At 45.1% G+C, this 23,662-nt stretch overlaps 1 protein-coding gene across 1 annotated transcript; it reads right to left on the bottom strand.

Moving 5' to 3' along the window:
• GTF3C2 (general transcription factor IIIC subunit 2) lies at positions 1 to 23,349 on the bottom strand. Its single transcript, XM_045447360.1, has 19 exons — positions 22,982 to 23,349; positions 13,626 to 13,896; positions 13,141 to 13,462; positions 12,268 to 12,553; positions 9,500 to 9,594; positions 9,010 to 9,087; positions 8,790 to 8,888; positions 7,483 to 7,710; positions 7,199 to 7,310; positions 6,890 to 6,998; positions 5,776 to 5,801; positions 5,463 to 5,592; positions 3,188 to 3,332; positions 2,921 to 3,082; positions 2,632 to 2,719; positions 2,254 to 2,382; positions 1,603 to 1,752; positions 1,345 to 1,452; positions 1 to 1,046 (listed from the first exon to the last, which is right to left on the bottom strand). Exons 2-19 carry the CDS (start codon positions 13,870 to 13,872, stop codon positions 828 to 830), a joined length of 2,733 nt encoding a protein of 910 aa, XP_045303316.1. The 5' UTR covers positions 13,873 to 13,896; positions 22,982 to 23,349; the 3' UTR covers positions 1 to 827.
• Positions 23,350 to 23,662: the final 313 nt, after the last annotated feature.

The raw sequence follows: 23,662 nt of genomic DNA, 5'->3' as shown, positions 1-23,662 counted from the left end.
TTAAAGTAACTGAAGATATTTAATCTAGAGAAGAAAAGACTTGGGAAACACATGATAGCTATTTTTAAATATTTAAAAGGGCAATCACAGGGAAGATGACTAGATTTCCTAATAATCATGGTGAAATGTATAGAAGTATACTCTTTGACTCGATATAAAGGAAGATTTTTTTTTAAAACATGACTGCCTAGGAGTGTTCGAGTAAGGTCAGACGACCAGTGACTGGGAATATTTCATAAGCAGGAGCAAGTAAGATCTGAGCCACTGTTCTACTGGTAGGGCGTTTGTGGTGTTCCTCAGTTAAAGAAGTACTATAAGCCGCTTCAATCCAATAAATTACTGTCACCCCTCATGGGCCTGTGTGTTGGTTACTTTGAAGAGGAAGTTGAGAAGGCAGTAATACTGGATCCTGGAATATAGTCAGACAGGAACCTTCATACAGATACCCTTTCCAGTTCTCCAAACACCCACTCACGTGTGGTCTCAAAAACACCCAGTACCTTTACTCAGCTTTACCCACTTCACAATATGCTCAATATGAGCAATTTGACTCCCAAGCCTAGGTCAGGCCTGAGTGTTTCTCATGAGCCATAGTTTTAGGTGGAGGAGCCTTGAGAGTTTGTGGAGGGAGAGCCCCCCTGCCCGCAGGGGCCTGTGATGACAGAGTCTGTGGAAGGAGAGGTATCTAAGGAGTCCTGGCAAGGCAGGTCTAAAGGTCCAGGTCTGGCAGCGTCACTATCCAGGAAGACCCCAGTTCCTATGGCCCTGTGGTTGGGGGCCATTTGTTCCTGGCAGATTTCATTCCAAAGGTCCTGTGTGGACCACGACTAGGGACTGGGCAGAAGGCGATGGCTAGTTGGAGGGAAGCCAGGCCCTTTAATAGGGGAGGACGGCTGGAACATAGCAGTGAAGTGGGCTCGGCTTTCAAGCTGCATACGGTGGCCCAGTGGTGAGGTGAGTCCACGGACAAAATGGATCCGAACCAGCCCTGACTGTCCCCCAGATACCAGCCATCCATAGGAATCCAGGTTTGGGCTGAAGCGGACCTGTGCAGAGAACAGAAAACAAAAGAGAGATGCTCACAGTTGGTGCTTTGGGGTGAGTTGTAGCTGTAACAGGAGGAAAAAAAAAAGGGCCACAATCTGAAAGGATAAGACCATGATGGGGTGAGAGAGGTAGAAATGAGGAATGTCTATCATGCTTTGCAGAATGAGGTCGCCAGAGCTGTTTTCCCTTCTCAGCTGTCTCTGTTATGTGTTCATTGCCCATTTCATTGATCCTATGTCCAGAGTTGGGAGGAAACGAGAGTGAAGAAAGGTGGAGAAGATGAGACCAGGCTTTTACCTTGTGGATAGCCTCCAGCTGCAGCCTGTCCAGGCAGAGCTGTGAATGCCCCTCTCCTTCCTGCATGCGCAGCATTGGCTCTCTGTGGAGCAGATCGTGGAAGGAACCCTGGGGAGGGGAGTACAACAAGAGAGAGAAAGCCGGGGGCTTCTTAGTCTTGCATCTTTGGGCTACAACTCCTTAGAAAGCCCTACTATACCAGAACTAACATTTTCTACTTTTTCAAATGCCACACCCATTCTCTTGGCCTCAATTTACCAAATCTGTGTCTTGAAAGAGCAAGTAGTGATGGCTGACAGTCTCAGCGTAAGTTCGAGCCTTGGGAGGGTTGGGGGCCTCCGATGAAGCAGAACGGTCTCGACCTTCAGGGCTGTCCTGATATGGCATCAGATCTGCTTTATATATAGGCTAGAAAGGAGACCCTGACATTAGGTTCCATAATACTGAAGACGGAATAAAAGTAAAAGAGAAAATTGATTTTGGGTAGGAGAGACTTAAAAGATGGAAGAAGGTAGTATGTTTGAACATATGGTCAGATGCACTAAGGTAGAGATTATGTACAACTCTGTGCTGAGATTTCCAGGGACCAGGCACCTGGGTGGCTGAGTCAGTTAAGCATCTGACTTCGGCTCAGGTCATGATCTCACGGCTTGTGAGCTCAAGCCCCGCGTCAGGCTCTGTGCTGACAGCTCAGAGACTGGAGTCTGCTTCAGATTCTGTGTCTCTCCCTCCCCCCCCCCCGCCCCCCCCCTCAAAAATAAACATTAAAAAAGCCTTCCAGAGACAATTTCAGGTCTGGGAGACCTCATACAAATTTGTACCCTATTGTTAATTTATAGTTCTAATTTAGGAGATCACGTGGATTAGGACCCAACAGATGGTGCTGCCATTAAATATTCATATACGTACGAATCTTCGCTCTACAGGTCGCTTGACATTTATTGGGTTCAGTGCCATATCTGGCAATATAGCTGCAATGAGCTCCCCGGATATATCTCCCGCGGCTATTGTCCCAAGCCAGTCGGATCCTGAAAGACTCTAATAAGAAGAGACAGATGTCTTTCATTCATTCATTCACTCATTGTTTCAGTTCTGTGAACTGGTAACAACTGCACACAGTCTGAGGTGGGCACACACACACATACAAATGAGCTTATGCATAACCCTTATCCCTGATGATACAGTTACCATACATCTCTCTTTTTCTATCCAAAACTACTGCCTCTTCCTGACACCAGCAGGTGAGTAAAGTAATCGTTTTCCTGTGTAATGAAGACGGGGGCTCACCCAGACAGTGCCTTTTCGAGGAGCAGTGAAATAGGCCTTGAAACCAAGGTAACCAGCATCAATATAATGAATTCCACAGAGTCCATAACTGTAAGAGGAAGAAAAAAACACTTTCCTTTTTCCAAGATTGGATTCATTTCCCTTCCCCAGTTCCTTCCAGAATGCAGACTACCTCAGTGTTTCCTTCAGTGCCCAACTCTGAACTCCCCTCTCCCCACAACAACCTGGCACACTTTGCACCCCAACTCTTAGGGCCTGTCCCAGAGCCCCTATGTGTATCCTGCCGTACGAGGCATAGCAGTTGTCCTGAGCCACAGTGACACCATTGTAGGGGAGCAGCCAGGCCAGCTCTGTACTCAAGAAGCGCTTGATAGAGTTTATGGGTTCATAAGGTCGTCGAAGGTCCCAGAATTTGATTTTGCGGTCACTTCCCGCAGAGACGAGGAAATGACTGTGGAAAGAGGGGAGAAAAGGGAGCAGATCAAATCTGAGCAAGGCTGGGAGCACCAGCCTGCCCAGGCTTCACCTCCCATGCCACAGCTCTCCTGTCCCGTACCTGTTAGCTTTGCACCACTGAAGGGCACGCACAGCCTGGTCATGGGCTAGGAAACACTGGAAAGGGTAGAGTTTCAAGGAGCCGTCAGAGAGCCGTATCCGCTGCAGGGGTGAGCTGGTGGGAAGGTTCCAGAAAACCACCATGCCTGAGGTAGGGATAGAATGTGTAGGTAATAAAGGCGAGTTCTCCCTTCTTTGCTCTAATGTTTTCCTCTGGGTTCCTAGGACCTTTGCCTTTTACCCTCAGATGTGACCCCCTTATGAAAGGATATGTGGATCATGATGATCTAGGCAACATTCCCTCCATGATATTTTAGCTCCAACTCTCATCAACAAAAAAATAATAGCTTAGTGTGGCACTTGCAGTTGAAAGCTGGACTGAATACACCCAGTAGCCTGGACTCCCTACTAAATAAAAGCAAAGGGCTTTTTAAAAGGCATAAACCCTCTAGGACAAGGGTTGACGAACTACAGCCCTTGGGCCAAATACAACCTGCTGCCTGCTTTGGTAAATAAAGTCTGACTGGAACACGGTCACACCCATTCGTTTACCTCATGTATGGCTGCCTTCAGTTTTCAATGGCAGAGTTGAGCAGTTCCAACAATGGTCAAACAGCCCACAAGACATAAAATATTCACTATCTGGACCTTTAGAGAAATGTCTGCCAACTCTGCTCTAAGACAAAGAGAACAGGCAAGGAGCCAAAAGCAACAAGATGTGGAGAAACAGAAAACAAACGAAGAAATAGAAACGAACTCTGCTGACCCAAAAAGCTGCCCCCGACCGGGCTGGCGGAGGAGGAGGTAATCAAAAGTAGAACTCTGATAAAAAGAAAAGAAATTAAGGAATAGTAAGAATTTAATCAACAAAAGCTGGGGAAAATATTTGTAGCTAAAAACTCAGGAAACGTAGCACCTCTGAACCTTTTTTGAAAAAGCTCATTGGCAGGGGCACCTGGGTGGCTCGGTTAAGTGTCCGGCTTCGGCTCAGGTCAAGATCTCACGGTCCGTGAGTTCGAGCCCCGCGTCGGGCTCTGTGCTGACAGCTCAGAGCCTGGAGCCTGTTTCAGATTCTGTGTCTCCCTCTCTCTCTGCCCCTCCCCTGTTCATGCTTTGTCTCTCCCTGTCTCAAAAATAAATAAACGTTAAAAAAAAAACTTTTAAAAAAAAGAAAAAGCTCATTGGCAGTGAACTCCAGCTGAGCCATATCAGTAATTTGGCAACAACGGCAGCCTGAGGCGAACGGACGGTGGACACACATGATTTCAATACAGAATTAAGGTTAAATAACTGGGAATCAAGACAGCAAAACAGCATCAACAATGACAGCATGCAAATGATGAAAAATCACAGTACCAAAAGAAACACTGAGAAGACCGAGAGGGCCAGGAAGAAGCGTAAGAGTGCTAATTTCCTGACCTCTGTAGGCTGAGGCTACTGATGAGGTCTGACCATGAAATTGTCACCTGATAACTCCAACTACTGGACTGCTCTTTATCATTCTTTCCCCCTCTTTTTAACCTCAAGAGGATCCTAAGGAATGGATGTCTCTGTGGTGAAAGAACATTTATGGGAAGCTTAGCCCATCTTTCAGTTTCTAGTCTTTTTCTTTTATAAAATTAAAGTGTAATTAAATTTCATACATTTTCATTTAAAATAGCTTATAGAGGGGTGCCTGGCTGGCTCAGGGGGTAGTGTGACTCTTGCTCTCAGGGTTGTGAGTCCGAGCCCCATGCTGGGTGTGGAGATTACTTAAAAACAAAATCTTTAAAACAGCTTATATAGGGGGCGCCTGGGTGGCTCAGTCGGTTAAGCGTCCGACTTCAGCTCAGGTCATTATCTCATGGTTCATGAGCTCAAGACCCACACTGGGATCTCTGCTGTCAGCATGGAGTCCACTTCAGATCCTGTCTCCCTCTCTCTGCCCCTCTGCCACTTGTGCTCTCTTTCTTTGTCTCTCAAATATAAAAAACATTAAAAAATATTTTTAAAATACATAGAATGATCCCACGGTCACAGAATTCTTTCTCTCGCCATCTGATCTTTTTATCTTTATATATGCATACAGAACTCCGTGAAATGATCTTCACCGACTCTTAATTATGGTTTTTTGAAAAGAAGATTTCTAGTGACTTTCTTCTTCCTTCTTTGTATTTTTTTTACATTGCTTGAACATAATGCCCAACACTGAATCAAAAAAGAAACAACCAAAAAACAACAAGCATATATAAACTTTAAATAGCAACATCCCCTTATGTTTTGTTTTGTTTTGTTACCATTATAGTAGCCAGCAGCCAGGTGGTGGTGGGGCCGGGTGGGCATCCAGGCCAGGCTAAGGCACTGACCACACTCAGAGGGGTCCGAAGCTTGCATAGACCCCACCTGAAGGGTCGCCACACATTGTACCTGCAGAGACAGAAGAGCCGGGCCTAGGGTTAGGAATACCTACCATTTGCCACAAAGGCTCAAATCAGTGTTTAATCCAGCAGGATGGGCGTTTTTCAGTGGCAGAAGGAGACTCACTGTGGAATCAGTAAGGGAGGCTCGAGAAGATGGAGCCTTGGCTAAGGTAGCAGATTCCTCACTCACCTTATAGATGGCAGGCTTCACTGCATCTGTGAGGGAAGAAGAGCGATGCTCTGAGAACAGAGGACTGAAGTCCTGATCTGCCTTGCTCTTACATCAGCACCCCTAATCTGACAATGACCTTCCCTTACGCTCATCTCTCCACCAGCACATTGATGAATCTACCTCTACCTGGCCCCATCCCCTTCCCCCACCCCCTTATAGTGAGCGTGTCCTTCCTCCTATCAGAATGACTAATTGCTCCACTCTGCTCTCTCCCCACTCTCTCACCTTTTCCAGAACTTTGCTCATCTGGTTATCTTTCGTTTCTCCTGAGCGATCTGCTTTCTCTCCCTAATGGATCATTCTCATATGCATACGTAAACATGCACTATAGTCTCCTAACTCAATAAAACAAACACACAAACAAAACCTTTCCTTTACCCCTTATTCACCTCCAGCCACCACCCTCATCCATGTGTTCCTCTTCACGGCCAACCTACTTGAAAGAATCGTCTACGCATCTGTCTTCACTTCCTCACTGCCTATTCCCTCCTCAGCCCACTCCTCCACCAAACCACCAAGTATGGCATTTCTCGGGGCTCAAAACTGGGTGCCCTCTTCTTTAAATACTCGGGACAGTTGAAAATCAAGTTTGACAAATAGGAGATGTCTTTCCCTAACCCCTTCCTCTTCTTGCTCATCTTCAGCTCTATATTCTCTCCCTCTCTTCCCAATGAAGAGAGGGTGTTTATGTGTACACGGAGAGGCAAGCATTTATGTGAAGAAAGGAGAGGTGAGTACGGGACTGAGGGAAGGAGAAGAGTGTGGCAGAGGAGATCAGGGGAGATCACGCTCAGCACATAAGCTGTGGCAGCAGGAGGGGAGGGCCTGAGGGTACACAGCAGGCAAGGGGGAGAAAGGGGGTATGCTCAAAGAGCCCAGTGAGAAGACTGCAGGAGAGAGCACCCCTTTTGCAGACTGCTCAAGAGACAGGTGGAGAACAAAAGGTGTGAAGTCAGAGTGGGTAGGATGCCGAGTAAGGCTTGGTCCTAGAGGCTGGGCCAGGAGGGGCTTCAGGGGAGATGGACAGACCCTGCTGCAGCAGCACCACCCCCTCGCCTGCTGCACTACTCACCTGGGGGCTGTTGAGCCAGCAGGGCCTCCGGATGGGGCAGACTGAACAGCAGCACCTTCCCATCTGAGCAGGCAAGAGCCAAGAGGCCCAATCGGGGCAGAAGAGGAGCCTAGAGGGCGAGACCAGATCTGTGCTGAGGCTTGCTGCCTTCAGAGCCTCTCAGAAAACTTTTGAGGTTTTGGCCCCTGGAAATGATATGGGGTTGCCGGGAAAACTCCATCCACCGCTCTCTGTCCCCTCTGAGAACTCGCAGGGCCTCTCTGTTCTGACTCTGAGTCCTAGAGCATCCCACAACCAACAGGGAGGTACCTTCCGAGGGGTGCCTGGAAGTTCCCATGCTCCACTGGGGCAGAACTTGAGGTCCCAGATGCAGCCATGGTCACAAGCAATCCCATAGACAAAGTGGGCCCTGTTGCCAGGACTGAGGAGAGAAAGCATATGGGGAGAATGGGTAGGGAGAAGGGGCCTAGGGCTGCCAGAGCCTGTGCTCTGCCCCATCTCAACCCAATCCAAGCGCCCCAGCGCCCCTGCCCAGCCCCATCCTTCTCTCTTCCTCAACCACCCTCCACAGCAGCGTTCCAGCCCCACCTCACCAGCTTTCTTGCTGCAAGGTCCCGAGGCCCCAGAGTTGGAGCAGCCCGGGACCCGAATGAAGCTGGCTCAGTGCGTGTGTCTCATTCATGTCAGGGCTGGAGAAAAGGGCCACATACTGTGAAGCTGATGCCCCCTCTGGCACTGGGCACCAATCCAGAGCCCAGAGGGGTCCCCCCGTGAAGAAGGACACATCCCAGCGCTCTGGGTGTGCTGTGATCGAGCTAAATCTAGAGAAAAGTGAAAGATGGGATGAAGAAAGGAATTAATAAAAGGTAATAAGGACTTCATTAGGTGAGTGGATAAGCATCCAAACAATGGAATATTATATGGCACTAAAAATAAATGAGCTATCAAACAATGAAAAGGCACGGAGGAACCTTAAATGCATGTTTAAGTGAAAAAGGCTGAAAAAGGCTACACGCTGTATGAACCCAACTATATAGCATTTTGGAAAAGGCAAAACTATACAGTCAAAAGATCAGTGATAGCCAGGGATTAGAGGGGAGGATGAGTAGCTAGAACACATAGGATTTTTAGGGCAGCAAAACTACTCTGTATGATCCCATCATGACAGAGACATGTCATTATACACTTGTCCAAACCCAAAGAATGTACAACACCAAGAGTGAATCCTGACGTACACTATGGACTTTGAGTGATGATGTGTCAATGTAGGCTCATTCATCGTAACAAATGTACCCTCTGGTGGGGGATGTTGATAATGGGGCAGCTGTGCATGTATGGGGGCAGGGGAGTATATGGGAGATCTCTGCACCTTCCTCTCAATTTTGAACATAAAACTGCTCCAAAAAATTAAGCCTTAAAAAAAAAAAAAAAAAAAAAAGGTAATGAGGACAGAATGGGAGCTCCACCTGGAGCTGGTATGAACTAGCTTAAGCAAGGGCCAGAATATCAAGAACATTCTACAGGTAACAATAGTCCTTAGCCACCATCTGTATCTTCCTCCTTTCCTTCCAAAGCCTGTCGAGCTCTAGTTCACCTTCAAAGATGACAGGCTGTGCATTCTGGTTTACCACAGGGCTCTCCAGGGCCAGTGTGCCCAGGTCTATCTGAGTAGATGTGACCTTGTAAACGGGTTTGACCTTCCATCTCCGTAGCTGCCCTCAGTCTGGCCAGCAGTGATGAGCACTGCAAACTACCTGGGTTGACCAGGTCTAGCAAGGCTTCCCACCCTGGGACCAACTGGAACAGCATCAGGGGAAGAAGAGGGCCAATATGTCATCCCTTTCAACATTCATTTGTCCTGTTTCTATCTCCTAGAACCAGAAAGAGATGCAATCTTCACCTGTTTATTCGGTAGAGTGTGCCATCTTCAGGAAGTCCTTCACGCTGTACAGAGAACAGTGGAGACTTCTCCTGCTGGGGCAGGTAGGGCGCCGCCTCACTGGGGGCAGGCAAAGGAAAGAGCATGAATGTGGAAGACTTTCACCCACCCCAGGATTCCCTGTCCCTCTTCTGATCCCAGGAGTGTCACCCCCTCCTCGGCTTCAGAATGTCTAACTTACAGTTCAGACAACAAGTGCCACTTCCAGGCTAACGGAATCCACTCTGCAAACTCCCAGTACGAGTGCTTCTGTTCTCGGCTGGAGGGACAGAAGCAGCGTTAGTGAAGGAGGAGAGAAATTCTTGGGCAGCTCTGTCCAGTAACCTGTGTGCAGTGATGGGAGGGATCTATTATGTGTGCTGTCCAACGGATACACTAGCCACTAGCTGTAAGTGGCTATTGAAATGTGGCTAGTGCAGCTGTGAAACTGGACTTTTAATTTCATTTCAATTAATTTGAAATTACATTTAAATGGCCACACACACAGCTAGTGGCTTATGTCAGACAGCACGGCTCTGGAGCTCTTGCCTTTAGAGCGGTACCTTTTAGTTATGAATGTCTTCAGTGTCCTGCCCTGTGAGTGCCTTCCCTCTTTCCCATGGCCCCACTTTAGAAGGTCCTCTGCACGCCAACACCACCCCCGCATCCCCAGCCCCCTCCTCAAGCCTCACAGGTCCTTGGTGAGATGGAGGCACTTCCAAACTGGAGCCATGATGTGATTTGGTAAGCCATTGGGAGCCATTCCCCGGCAGTGTGGCTTCTGTTTCTGAGGATCAAATGGAAAAAAAAAAAACATAAGCGAGAGAACTTTACAGACTGGAGAAAGTCCCCGGAAGACAGCTTTCCCAGCTTTTACTTTTCTTGGTACTACCTCCTCTCTAGCCTCTGACCTGTCAGTGTCTTAAAAGATTGATGTTTCCACCATTACTAGGACTTCACCTTCTGCAAAACCTGTTATGTATTTTCTTATTTATTTTTTTGAAGTTTATTTATTTTGAGAGAGTGGGGGGGTGGGGGGGAGAGACAGCAGGCACCAGTATACACGAGGGAGGGGCAGAGAGAGAGGGAGAGAGAGAAAATCCCAAGCAGGCTCTGTGCTATCAGTGTGGAGCCCAACCCCCCAAACCGTGAGATCGTGACTGGAGCCGAAATTAAGAATTGGGACACTCAACCAACTGAGCCACCCAGGTTCCTGGAACCTGTTACGTATTTTCTGTTCACTTTCCTCAGCGTCTCCATGGAATTTGGTTCAGAGGACTCACATTTGCTTCCTCAAACTCCTGCCCTATGGGATAGTGTCTCCTTGTTCCTTCCTGCCTCTCTAATATTCCTCTGCAGGCTCTCCCTCCTCTGACAGGTTTAGTTGATGATGGTATTTCCCCGAGTCCCTCTGTCTTCTCCTCAACCCTCCATACACATACTCCAGGTAATCTCACCCCATGCCCATAGCTTTGACTTCCATCATTATGCCTGATTATCAAGTTTATATCTTAGAAAATGTAAGCTTTACTCAGTTTCAGCTTCTCTACAAATTCTAGACTTTTACAATGATCCCAAGCCATATTACAGAGCCTAAAGCAAAAGGAAAAATCAGTAATACAGTTCCTGTCTTTATTTAAAACCTTGATATTTTTGTTCATCATAAATCTGTTGCATCAATTTTTATTTTTATTTTTTTTATTTAAAAAATTTTTTTTTAATGTTCTTATTTATTTTTGAGACAGAGAGAGACAGAGCATGAGCAGGGGAGGGGAAGAGAGAGAGGGAAACACAGAATCCGAAGCAGGCTCCAGGCTCTGAGCTATCAGCACAGAGCCCGACGCGGGGCTTGAACTCACAGACTGTGAGATCATGACCTGAGCTGAAGTCGGACACTTAACCGACTGAGCCACCGAGGCACCCCTCAATTTTTATTTTTTAAAATGTTGCATCAAAATATTTTTCTTGATTATTGAGGGTTTGGGACTCCCTTAAATGTTGCACTTGAGACAAGGCAGGCACTGATCCCACATACATGACTGGCTACCAGACATCTCTAGTAGGATGGCCCATGGCCCACAGGCCAATTCAACATGTCAGAAAGTGAGTTCATCATGGGGGGTTATATGTAAATATGAATCACAATTCCAATCCTGAAATCATTATTATACTATATGTTAACTAACTTGGATTTAAATAAAATTTAAAAATTAAGGGATGCCTGGGTGGCTCAGTTGGTTGGGCATCTGACTTTTGGTTTTGGCTCAGGTCATGATCTCACAGTTCATGGGTTCAAGCCCCATGTTGGGCTCTGTGCTGGCAGTGTGGAGCCTGCTTAGGATTCTGTCTCTCTCCTCTCTCATTGCCCCTCCCCCAACTCGTGCTCGCTCTTTCTCTCTCTCTCTCTCTTAAAATAAATTTTGAAAACTTAAAAATAAATTTCAAAAGAAAAGGAAGTGAGCTCATCGCCTCACTGCTCACCCACCCCCCTCCCCCACCCCCACTGCTCCTCTGTCCTGAAGTCCAGCACAAGAAAGCACCATCTAAGTTAGAAACTCCTACTCCTTCCTTTCCTGTGACTGCCAAGTGCTGTTAACTGTCTCAAACGTCTCTTGCATCCGTCCCCCACCTTCGCTTGCTTCATGGCTTGATTCAGGCGCTCCCTATTACTACCTGGATACCTGAAGCTGTCTTCTAATTGTCCACTGCTGACTGACCTATTGTCCTAACTAATTATATTTCTACTTAAAAACCTTTGTTGTATAGAGTTTCTGTGTGTGATGATGAAAACGTTTGGGAAATGGGTGGTGGTGATGGCTGCACAACACCAAGGACACACTAACACCACTCAATCGTACATTTTTAAATGGCAAATTTTATGTGGTATATTTTACCACAATTCAACAAACGTACAAACACCTGTGTTGGCTCCCTCCAGTGGTCGTCCGGCCATCCTCCCAAGTTTGATCCCACCGCTCTCCCCTAGACCCTCCGAGGTCCCGCTGGGCACTTCTGCACCCTTGGGAACTTGCTGAGAGCTCTCAATAGCCCTGCCTGCTCTAGTGTCCTGTCCCAGGAATTTCTGGGAAAAACAATCCCTCTGGCAAACTGCCACTCACCTCTCAAGACCTAGCCCAACCATCACTTCTCTGGGAAGCCTGAGTAGTTCACTACCTTCCTCTACACGCCCAAAGCACTATGTTCAGTCCCGGTGAAGCACCTATCACACTGTGGACTTAGGCAGAATGCTGTTGCAGTCACATGTGTTTCCTAGTGCAGAGTAGATGCTCGGTATCTGAATGAGTAATCTCATGTACTTACACCCGCAGCCCCCCCGCGCCCCAACTGTTTTTGAGGGTGTCCCTTTCTTCCTTTACCTACTTTGGCCATCAGTTACTAGGCACCCTGCAGACCCCCTAATAATCCTCCTATTTCCCCACTTTCTTATTCATTCAGTTACCCCGGAAGTGGATCCTCGTGGGGTGCTCCGAGGCACCGCAGGCTCGGGGTCAGATGAGATCTCGCTTGGAGCCTCGCTTTCATTTCCATCTTCAGCCTCAACCTGGAGAACAAAGTCTTCATCTCGTGCAGTGTTATTCTCTTCTCCTCCACCTTGACAGGCTGCCTGTGGCTGGCTTTTATTTGGTTGGGCAGGGCTGCTCACTTTGGGGCTCTCGGGACGGGGCACTGGAGCAGGCAGGGTTGTTGAGAGCTCTTCAGCCAGTTCCTGAAGGTACAGAAGTGCCCTGTGGCACAGGGCAGAGTCAGAGCCATACTCACAGACACTTAACTGAGAGCCCCTTTTCCAGATACTTAGCTGATTCTTATCTCACTGGATCCTCCCAAGGACCCCTGCAAAGCAGCTATTAATTTTCCCTTCCCCTTTGATAAAGAACCAGAGATCCAGAGAAGTTACGGACTTGGCCAAGATAAGACTCAGATCATGTTTGTGGAATGTGAACCCAGATCTGCCAACTCTAAGTCCAAAAGCACTTTCACTCTACCACAGAGATCAGTAAGAGCCAAGGGAAGAATGGAAGGACACAGAGAGACTGATATATACTGGGCGGTAAAATTGCAACGAAGACCTGGAGGAAACTGAAAAAGGTGACAGGATACAAGGCACAAAAAGCAACCTCCTAGACAGACAAACTTAGCAACAGGTAGAAGTTGCTGCGGTAAGAGCTAGAAGATGGCTCAAGTCCCCAGAACCCAGACGTTACCCCTGCTTACCTGACGCCTCACCACAGCCTCTCAGCTCTCCAACATCTGTCCCACCCTGATTCCCTTCACCCCAACCCCCCTCCACCGAGCTGCGCCCCACAATCCTTACACTTGGGCAGCCCTTCGGCGGGGTCGTTCCCCAGGAGGGGTCTCAAAGTCCTCAGGGGGCCTCTTTGGAGGTGGAGACTCTGGCTGATCTAGGTCTTTGGACAACTTCAGCAGTAGCAGCTCTGCCTTGGACCTTCGACCTCGTTTCTTAGGCATGGGGGCAGATAGAGGGCTGGATTGATCTAAGAGACCAGGAACCAGAGGGGCTGGCGGAGGATTAGGTTGTTGGGGCCTTTTGGGGCCTTTCCGTGTCCTACCACCTCTCTTCCGGCCAGGCTTTGAGGCCCTAGGTTTTGAGACCTTTGACATCTCTGAAGAAAGATCTGTAGAGAAGAATATGGGTCTGTGAGACGGGACCAGAGCTCAAATCTCTTTGGCAGAGATTATACCATACCCAGGTTGGTAAGATCCTGTGAGCTCACCCTGCTCTCTGTCATCTGAAGCTAAACATGGGGAGATTAAAAGATTAAAGGACAAGGTACATACCTTGCTGTTCAAGTCTGGAGAAGCTTTCTTGTTCTGGAGGGAGTCTGCTCTCATCAAGAGAATCCTCAAATCCAGGCAAAGGTGGAGGTAAAGACATCTCTATGGAAGCCTCAGCACTGGTTATTTCTGAAGAGGCCGTGACATCAAACTGGTTTAGCACCTCTTGTCCAGGAGAGTCTACCACAGTCATGTTCCTCACGGGGCCGGCCTCCCCCAGGGCAACACAGCCGACCCCGCAGGTATCCATCAGCACCCCCTAAAATGGCTGTCCCTGCACAGAGACATACACGTGAGGAGAAGGCAAAAGCTATTTGCACTGGCTCAGATTTTTCTACTTTCCTGTCTTTTCTCTTCCCATCCCACCCACCGCCTCCCACTTCCCCGGGGGAACTATTTAACAATAATTACTAAACATCTTCTGTGTTAGGCACTATTCTAGGAATTGGGAGTATGACCACAAGCAAGACAGCTAAGGGCCCTGCTCTCATGGAACCTACACACTAGTGGAGCTGGCAATGAACGGATAATAAGAAAGTTACCATTTATTTATTAAATGCTTACTATGTGCCAAGCACTATATTGCTTAGCCAATTTAAAGCTCTTACATTTTCTTATAAGGATAATGCAGTGAATGAACAATTATCCAACTCCTTTCCCTAAAGCCCAATGAAATAAATCATCCCTTTCCCCTCAAAAAATTAAAAGAAAGAAAGAAAGAAAGAAAGAAAGAAAGAAAGAAAGAAAGAAAGAAAGAAATCACCTGTTATGAATCCAGGGAAGGGCCACAACTTCCTAAAACAGACTATAAAGAATAGTTGCCAAATACATAAAATTTAGACCGCATTGAAGGAGGATGCCCAGAGCTAATCCATGTTTGTGAATACTAGTTAAGGAACAATTTTATTTTATAAGTAAGAGTTATCTAGTGGCCTGCCATCAATCTTTCACCTGAATAGGGGAGGCGGATGGCTATGAGACAATTAAGGAACATCCTACTATATTAAGAGACCTTTCCCACATTGAAGAATGGGCTAAAGGTGCTCCTGGCTGGCTCAGTAGGTAAGAACATGTGACTCTTGCTCTCAGGGGTTGTGAGTTCGAGCCCTATGTTGGGTGTAGAGATTACTTAAGAATAAAATCTTAAAAAAAAAAAAAAAAGAATGAACTAAATAATTGTCACAAATCTTCATTTTTTTCTAACTCAGAAAATCAATTGTGTAACCATGGACCAAAGTAAACTGACAGAGATAAACAAAGCATTGACCACCAAACCAAAAAGCTGAGCAACACAGAACTCTGCAAGGGCCCAGTTTTTGGTTAGAATAAAATACCTTTTTATGACAAAAAGGGAGAAATACCTCAAATCCCAGGAGGAACCCCCCCATAGGTCTGTACATGCCTTAAGAATAAATAATTCATTGGCCTCAGCTGAATAGTGTGTTAATACAAAGACCATAGGAAATATACAAATTAAACTTCCCAATTGTCTCTCTTAAAGAAGCTACAGTCTAAACATATTAGAAACATATTAGAAATAGCCAATCCTCTAACTCAGGTGCTAAGGAACACTGTGTTAAAGACATAGTGTTATATCGCCAACATAAATAGAGGTCAATGCGAATCCACCTACCCTGTTCTTTAGTAAATAGCAAGCCCTGAGAGAACTACTCCATTCAAAATTAGTAATAAAAAGGATCCACATGAAATCTATGCATAGATACTACAGAAAGAATCAAAAGGACACAAACAAATGAAAAAAGATGGAAAGTATCCTTTCGAAGAAAGCCTCCAGAAAACAGAAGAAAATTTGCAACAAAAAATGTCTGTATAATACTTAAAAAAAAAAAAAAAAAAGATACTGTGGAATCCAAGAAGGGATAAAAGAAGACAATGGGGAGGTGGAGACTGAGCAGTCATAAGGAAAGAAACTGAGTAAAATGGATAAGATCATCATGAAATGAAATGAAAACCAGGGGAGAAGCAAAATGTTGAAAACTGTACTGCTATAAAGAGATAAAAGTGATTAGTGAGATGATATAGATGAAAAAGAGGAGGGAGGGAGTCAACACATGAATAACTGATGTTCCTAAACAAGAGAGAAGGAAAGGCGAACAGAATATTAAAAAAAGAAAGAAAGAAAAGAAAAGAAAAGGAAAAAAAACCACTTAACAGAAGAAAATTTCCTGAAATAAAAAATAGAATACTTTCCTGAAATAAATGAAGACCCTGATCTATCAATCAGAAGAGCTTAAGGTGTAAAAGGCAAGTAAAAGTCAATAAAGAATCATCAAGACCAAGAAATACTTGAGTGAAGATACTAAATTTCTCCCACAAAGAGAAAAGTAAACATCAGGTCAGCCTCAGAGTTCTCGGAAACATTTGATGCCAGAAGATAAAGAAACACAAAGAGGGTCAAGAGAATACTTAACTGAGACATCATTCACATAAAGGCAACGGGATGGTATTCTCAATATGCAAGTCTCTAGGAATTATAGTTTTAAAAAAATCAACTTGAAGACCTACTTCAGCCAATGAAAGACAAATCAATACAAAGAACTTTCTAAGGTTTTTAAATTTTTATTTAAGTTTATTTATTTGAGAGAGAGTACACAAGTGGGGGAGAACGGCAGAGAGGGACAGAGAATCGCAAGCAGGCTCCATGCTTAGAGGCAGGGCTCAATTTCACCAACCGTGAGATCATGACCTGAGCCGAAATCAAGAGTCAAATGCTTAACCAACTGAGCTACCCAGGCAACACAACAACTTTCTAATGGAGAAGCTGTGGTATAAAGATTGCAGTAAGCATTTAACCCAGTGACACATTGAGTTTAAACAACTGTGGTAACTACCACTATAAAACAGACTCTAATTTAAAATTTTGAAAGGCCCTGCAATGTAAAAATAAGAATTTTCTGACTGTAGTAGACCAAGACAAAGAAGTATCCTGCTTTTGCTTGTAAGATCGGTAACTGGAGAAGTAAAGGGCTATTAATACCATTTAGATATTTAACAGAACTAAAGGCAGTATGCTCTGTTGCTTCCAAAATACCCAGCAGACCACAGAAACCAGAAAAAAAATTGTTTTAAAGGCTGTACAATAAGAGATTGAAAATAAAAGAAACACAAAAAAGAAAAGAAAAAAAAACCTACAAAGAAGATAAAGATACGTATAACAATGACCAAAAATCAATCCATTCATTTAAAAAAAAAAAAAAAGAATAAAGATTTGGATTGATTTTAAAAAGTCAAACTATATGCTTTGAAGGAGTGTCTAACACAGGGCCACCTCAGTGGCTCAGTCAGTTAAGCATTCAACTCTTGATTTCAGCTCAGGTCATGTTCTTGCAGTTTGTGAGTTCCAGACCCGCACTGGCGTCTACGTGGACAGTGCGAAGACTGCTTGGGATTCTCTCTCTCTCCTTTCTCTCTGTCCCTCCCCCACTTGCTCTCTCTTTCTCTCTCTCAAAATAAATAAATAAACTTAACAAAAAAAGATGTCTAATACAAAGGAATCAAAAGAGCTGTAAGTCAAAACATACATTAAAATATATAGGGCAAATGTAAGCACAAAGAAAATAGGAGTTTTGGGGGCGCCTGGGTGGTGCAGTCGGTTAAGCGTCCGACTTCAGCCAGGTCACGATCTCGCGGTCCGTGAGTTCGAGCCCCGCGTCGGGCTCTGGGCTGATGGCTCAGAGCCTGGAGCCTGTTTCCGATTCTGTGTCTCCCTCTCTCTCTGCCCCTCCCCCGTTCATGCTCTGTCTCTCTCTGTCCCAAAAATAAATAAACGTTGAAAAAAAAAAATTTAATAAAAAAAAAAAAAAAAGAAAATAGGAGTTTTGGTAATAGCAGAGTTGAGTTCAGGGGGAAAGTATTAAATGAGACAAAGAGGGAATACTTTGTCATAAAACTTCAAATTATATAAAAGATAAATGTCATGAACTGTTAGACGTCAAATGACAGCATCAAAATAAAGCAAAATCTTCAGGAAATACAAGAACTACTTCTTTTAACCATTGACAGATTAAGTAGATAAGGACAGGAAGACATGAATAAAATGATTATTTGACCTCTCTATTGGTCCTGCTTCAGCTGCACAGAACAGAATCCTCTCTAGCCAGTTCAGCTAAAAGGAATTTATTATAGGGTATTACATGGTTCACACCAGTGGTTCCTAAATTGTGGTGGTCCAGGCAGCATCCACATCACTTGGAAATTTCTTAGAGTGCAGATTTCCAGTCCTATCCCAGACCTATTGAATCAGAAACTCTGGGATGGGGCCAGCACTTTGCGTCTTCACAAAGCCCTTCAGATTACGAGGAGGCACCCACAAATCACAAAGCTCCTGCCACAGCTGATGGCTCCATGAATTGCCTCTGCAATGATCAGAAAGTGACCTAACTGAACAGGAAAGACCCTTCTCTGGCTCCCAGATCCAGAATCACACCACTGCCACAATCTGAACCAATAATATGTATTGCCTCCTGGCCTGGCTCTCTCCTCTCTAAACTGAAGTTCAAATTTGAGTTCTTCAAGAGCACATTTAATTGGCAAGACCTAAATCATATTCAAAATCTTGGATGGAAAAAAATTCCAGGAAGTGAAATTTCTAGCTTTCCAGGCTCTCAGTGGAGGTTTTTCCTTCTCTCATGTCCCACTTACCCCATAGTAGAAAGTGGGATCAGCGTCTTGTCAATTCGTCTCCAATGCCACTTCTAGACGAAGAGTTCTCCCTGTCTTGTAAAAACTGTTTTTGAAGCTCAGAACATTCAGCTAAACCATTGCTACTCACTTGCTGTCACACACTGGACCTTGTCATCACACAAAACCTTTTAACCTCCAAAATCACAAAGACATCCCACTATCTGATTACAACCTCCCATCTTTATAGCCAGACTGCTCAACTACAATCTATATCTATTCTCCAACCATATCAAGTCACTATCTATTGATCTCTCCAATTTCTCCCTGTGTTGGCCACATCCTATCTAGCTTAGATTCCTTTATTTGAATCAGATTCTTGTTGATATTGTGAAGTTCCTTTCTTATCTTTTTGCTCTGCAAAATTGGCAAAATTTAAGCCCTGGATGCACCAACCATCCTTCTTTTCCATGTGTGCATCTAAGGTGCCGAGTGCTACCACTTACACGTTCTCTCTAGTCAGCCCCCACATTACCTCTCCCCCAATATCTGATGCCCTGGTTCTCAGCAGGTTATTTTGCCTCTGATTCCCAAAACAAAACCCAGAAAGTCACTATGTGGGAAATACTTCAATGTCTGGTCAAGAAGCCTACTCTCTCCATCGGAACCCTTTATCTACTTTCTAAGCTCAACCTTCCACCTGTGTTCTAGTTCCATCACCCTACCTCCTAGGGACACTGGAATTGTTTATCCTTTTCCTTTCCATTGGCTATTGTCCAATTGGTTGCTTCCTTCCTTCATTTATTTATAAAGATTTTATTTTTAAGTAATCTCTACACCCAACATGGGGCTCAAACTCACAACCCTGAAAACAAGAGTCGCATGCCCCACTGAAACAGCCAGGTGCCTCCCCAACTGCATTTAAATGTCTGTAATTACTGGGATGCCTGGGTGGCTCAGTTAGTTAAGTGTCTGACTTCGGCTCAGGTCCTGATCTCACAGTTGGTGAGTTTGAGCCCCGCATTGGGCTCTGTGCTGACAGCTCAGAGCCTGGAGCCTGTTTCCGATTCTGTGTCTCCCTCTCTCTGTCCCTACCCCACTTGCCCATGTGCACTCTCTCTCTCAAAAATAAACATTAAAAAAAGTAATGTCAATAATTCTCATCTTAACACACATACAACTACCCTTTAACCCATGTTCCTCCTCCCTCTCACAGTCAAACTTTTAAAGAGTCCTCTGCATGTGATGTTTTAATTACCCTGCTTCATTCTGACTAGGATTTTGCCTTCCAACTCATCACTGAAGCTGAAGCCTCCAATAACTGCTGTCAACTAATTCAGTGGACACTTCTGTTTCCTTTAACTTGATCTCTTAGCAGCACTGATGCTATTGATCACTCCTTTCTTGAAACATTGTCTTTTCTTGAGAAGCAATTCAAGTGCAATAAAGTTTCAGATCTTTACAAAATTTCCTCAGTCTTTTAGAGTTGTCTCACCCACACCCATACGCTTGTTTCTTTGCAAATGTACCTCTTTTGCCTTTCCCAAGGGATCAACTTAGTTTCCTTTCTTTTCTGAGTTGTCTTTATAATACTTTTAGTTGAAGTAGAATACTTGTAAATATGTGTAGAATATAAAGAATAACAATAAAGCACCTGTTTATCTGCCACATTACAACTTAGTTTTAATAGAAACAGTAATTCTTTCATACTCAAAATCTTTAAAATTTAAACATATATCACAATTATATAAATATAATGACAAATTAACTGACATAAAAAATGTTGAGGACCATCACAATGACTCTTGGCAAGCATTCAACTCCACCAGTGAGAACAGTGACCAGGCCTATAGGAGAAAAACCTATAGGCTTCAGGTATGCAGTGTGCCATGAACATCAGTTTGTATGCTTTACAGAGGAAATGGGGAATGTCAGTTAACACAGGGAGCTAGTTAAATAGGTATCAGTTAAGAGAACTTCTATGTATGTCTTAAAGAATTTCCACATCAGTGCACAAATATGTATCTCATTCTTCTTAGTTACTATCCAGTGTTCCATAGAATTATAGTTCATTCGGATATTCCCCATTTGATGCACAACTGAATCACAACACTATTACAGACAATACTGCAATAAATATCTAAGTACAGATCTCTTCGTTAATGAGAAATTATTTTCCAGAATAATGATATGAAGTGGAATTATTGTACTGGATTAAAGGTTATACACATTTCAAAATTTAATAGAGGGGCGCCTGGGTGGCGCAGTCGGTTAAGCGTCCGACTTCAGCCAGGTCACGATCTCGCGGTCCGTGAGTTCGAGCCCCACGTCAGGCTCTGTCTGGGCTGATGGCTCAGAGCCTGGAGCCTGTTTCCGATTCTGTGTCTCCCTCTCTCTCTGCCCCTCCCCCGTTCATGCTCTGTCTCTCTCTGTCCCAAAAATAAATAAACGTTAAAAAAAAAAAAATTTAATAGATACTGCAAACAGCTCACCAAAACAAAAGTCAATTTGTAATCCCACTAACCATATATCAGTACCCATTTTGCCACACCCTTGCCAATCTGATGGATGAAAGAATTCTTCCCTATTGTATTTATTTGCATTGTCCTGATAATGATTGAGGTTAGCAACTTCTTTTTATATATTGGACATCTATTTTTTTTTTATGAATTGCCTGTACTTATAATTTGCCCATATTTCTACAGTACAAAGCAATCTTTTCCTTATTGATCTGTGAAATTATCTATGTTGCAAATACTGTGTCCCTACTTTTTAAAAACAACTTTGTTTAGGGGCACCTGGGTGGCTCAGTTGGTGGAGCGTGAAAATCTTGATCTCAGGGTTGTGAGTTCAAGCCCCACACTGGATGTGAAGCCTACTTAAAATAAAATAAATAAAATAAAAATAAAAATAAAATATATTCTTAAAATGTTTATTTATTTTTGAGAGAGACAGAGCATGAGAGGTGGCGGGTTGGAGACAGAGAGACATAGAATCCAAAACAGGTTCCAGGCTCTGAGCTGCCAGCACAGAGCCCGACGTGGGCTCAAACCCACGAACCCTTAAATTATGACCTGAGGCGAAGTCGGACGCTTAACCAACTGAGCCACCCAGGTGCCCCATAAAATATTTTTTAAAAAACCTTTGTTTATAATGTTTCTTGCTAAACTGAAATTATATTTACTGAGTTAATTTTTTTTCTTTATGACTTTTCCTTTATGACTTGTGTCTTAAAAAGGCATCTCCTACCCCACTGATATAAACATACCCTATTTTATGTTCTTCTAATACTTTTTCTAGTTTTGAATCTTAAATGTAGCTCTTTAGTCCATGTGGTATTTTCTTATGATAATAAGAGGTATGGGTATTCACTTACTCCATATGTATCTTCCCTGAAAGTTTCATAAGGATCTTGCCTGATTCACTACTGAATCCAGAACCTGGTACATGGTAAGTGCAATAATTAAACTTTGTTAATTGAATGACCACCTTCTCAAGGTGCAAAAAATCCCTTCAAGAATTCATTTCTCTAGAAGGCAGCAGCAGGGTATGGTGGTTAATTTCCATTTATGATTTTATAATACAAATTCTAGACATAAGTAAAGGAAGGGATGTTTAATAAATTTTGCTAGAGTTTATAAAAGTTTACATTTGCACCTCAACTTGTTTGGAATGCTGCTTCAAGGCTGCCAGGATTTCCCTAATCAAGGAAAATGATTAGTTAGCACAGTTCCTCAACTATGGAATTACTTTAAACACACTGGTCTAATACCAAAGTGTTCCTATGGTACAGCTGGTGGTATGCAAGATTATTTTAATGATACAAAAATGAGTTTTATTTTGATTGTGTTTTTAACTTGTATAAAAAAACTCTAGTCCATGAAACCCATGGTTTCATCTTTCTTGCTTAGATTGAGACTAAAGCACTTAAATTTTAAAAATAAGCCAATTTTTAAAAACTACTAAGAAAACAATACATTTGATAAGAAGGGATGGCAAAAAGTAACCAAGGCGCAGGAATGGCTGAAGTGTATGTAACGATATGCCACTAGGGCGAAGAGGCTTCGCCAAACACTACACCTCTCTAACAAAGTGAGTTACTAGGGTGGGGCTGAAGTCGCCACCTCTGCCTTCCCCAGCAGTCAGCCAACTTGTTGCGGGATAAAAGGACTAGAAGGGAAACATAACTGGCCCTTGGCTGCGCCAATGGGGTTGCAGCGCGCGGGGCACAACCCCGGGGTTAAAAGAGCCTCATCGAGGAAGATGAGACACAGCCGAATGAGAATGACCCTCTACCACTCTAGGGGTGACCGTCTGCCCTTCCTCAGTCATGGGCGTGAAGGCAGCTTCCATCCCTAGCCTGGGCTGGGGGCGAGCCCTGAGTTTTCTGAGGCCGAGGACTACTGTAGGTTTGCTGAGTCCGAGGAATGCAATGTTAGCAACGACGCGGCCAGAGCGCAGGATGCCGTGTTACCCGCACCGCGTCGAGAAAGAAGGCAAGAGCCATGGTTAGCAGGGATAAGGGATGTCCGGTTGCACTACAGGGAAGGAGGTGGGGAGCGTGATGGTTTCTGCAGCAGCGCGGGGGCTGGAAATCGCGATGCTGTGCAGAGGGAAGAGAGGAGCCGGGAGCTGGTTCCCATTATCTTAGTGCTATGGGAAAAGGAGGAGGAGGAGGAATCGTGGGGCCCCCGCACACCCCGCTGCGGTACACTCACCCTCACCAAAGTCCTTCCGGAAGTCCAAGTTCGAAGATGGCGCCGCCTGTCTGGTCGCGGTTTTATGACGAAATCTGGTAGCTACTCTTTATTGTCCCCCCCTTCCCCTCCCCCTCCCCCCGCCTCCGCCCCTCCGGCCGCCAGTGCACAAGGTAAACACGTGAGCTTGGTGGGGACTTTGTGCCCGAAGACTTTTTCTCAGACTATGTATTCCACAATGCAGTGCGGCGAGAGTCCCGCGCCCTTTCGGAGCGGTTGAAGCTCCTGGGCTTTAGCCGCGCAGGGGACGCTGCGTGGCCTTCTGGGAATTGCAGTGTCAAGAAAGGAAGATTGACGCCTGCGCGGTGATGGTCGTCGCGCCCCGCGGATTCCCAAGGGGCCCGTACTAGAGCCTCGAGCGTGCGGCGCGCCCAGGCCTGGTTGCTGTGCCTGAGCACTGGAAGCCTGCCTAACGGTCAAGGCCGCCTGCCGCGTGGCGAGCCGGGCCAGGCTGGAGTGAAAGTAACTACGCGGCGCAGTCCCAGACGAAGACACAGACTGAGAGATGAGGAATCCCTGCCGCGCGGCCTGCCAGAGGATGACTGGGCCCTCCGCGAAGGGCAGCCACTTGTGAAGTCAAGGATGGGCCCTACTAAAACACATTAAGGGGGACTGGGCAAAGGACAGGGAAGGGGAGCCAGT

The sequence above is a fragment of the Leopardus geoffroyi genome, chromosome A3 (genome assembly GCF_018350155.1).
Source record: "Leopardus geoffroyi isolate Oge1 chromosome A3, O.geoffroyi_Oge1_pat1.0, whole genome shotgun sequence".
Lineage (NCBI taxonomy): Eukaryota > Metazoa > Chordata > Mammalia > Carnivora > Felidae > Leopardus > Leopardus geoffroyi.
This window is presented reverse-complemented; position numbering and strand designations above follow the sequence as displayed.

Coding starts and splice junctions, on each gene's coding strand:
- GTF3C2 (XM_045447360.1), bottom strand. CDS start 13,872: ATGGATACCTGCGGGGTCGGCTGTGTTGCCCTGGGGGAGGCCGGCCCC. Junction 13,463..13,625: donor CTCCAGACTTGAACAGCAAG/GTATGTACCTTG, acceptor TCTTCTCTACAG/ATCTTTCTTCAGAGATGTCA. Junction 1,753..2,253: donor GACCTGTAGAGCGAAGATTC/GTACGTATATGA, acceptor TCTCCTTTCTAG/CCTATATATAAAGCAGATCT.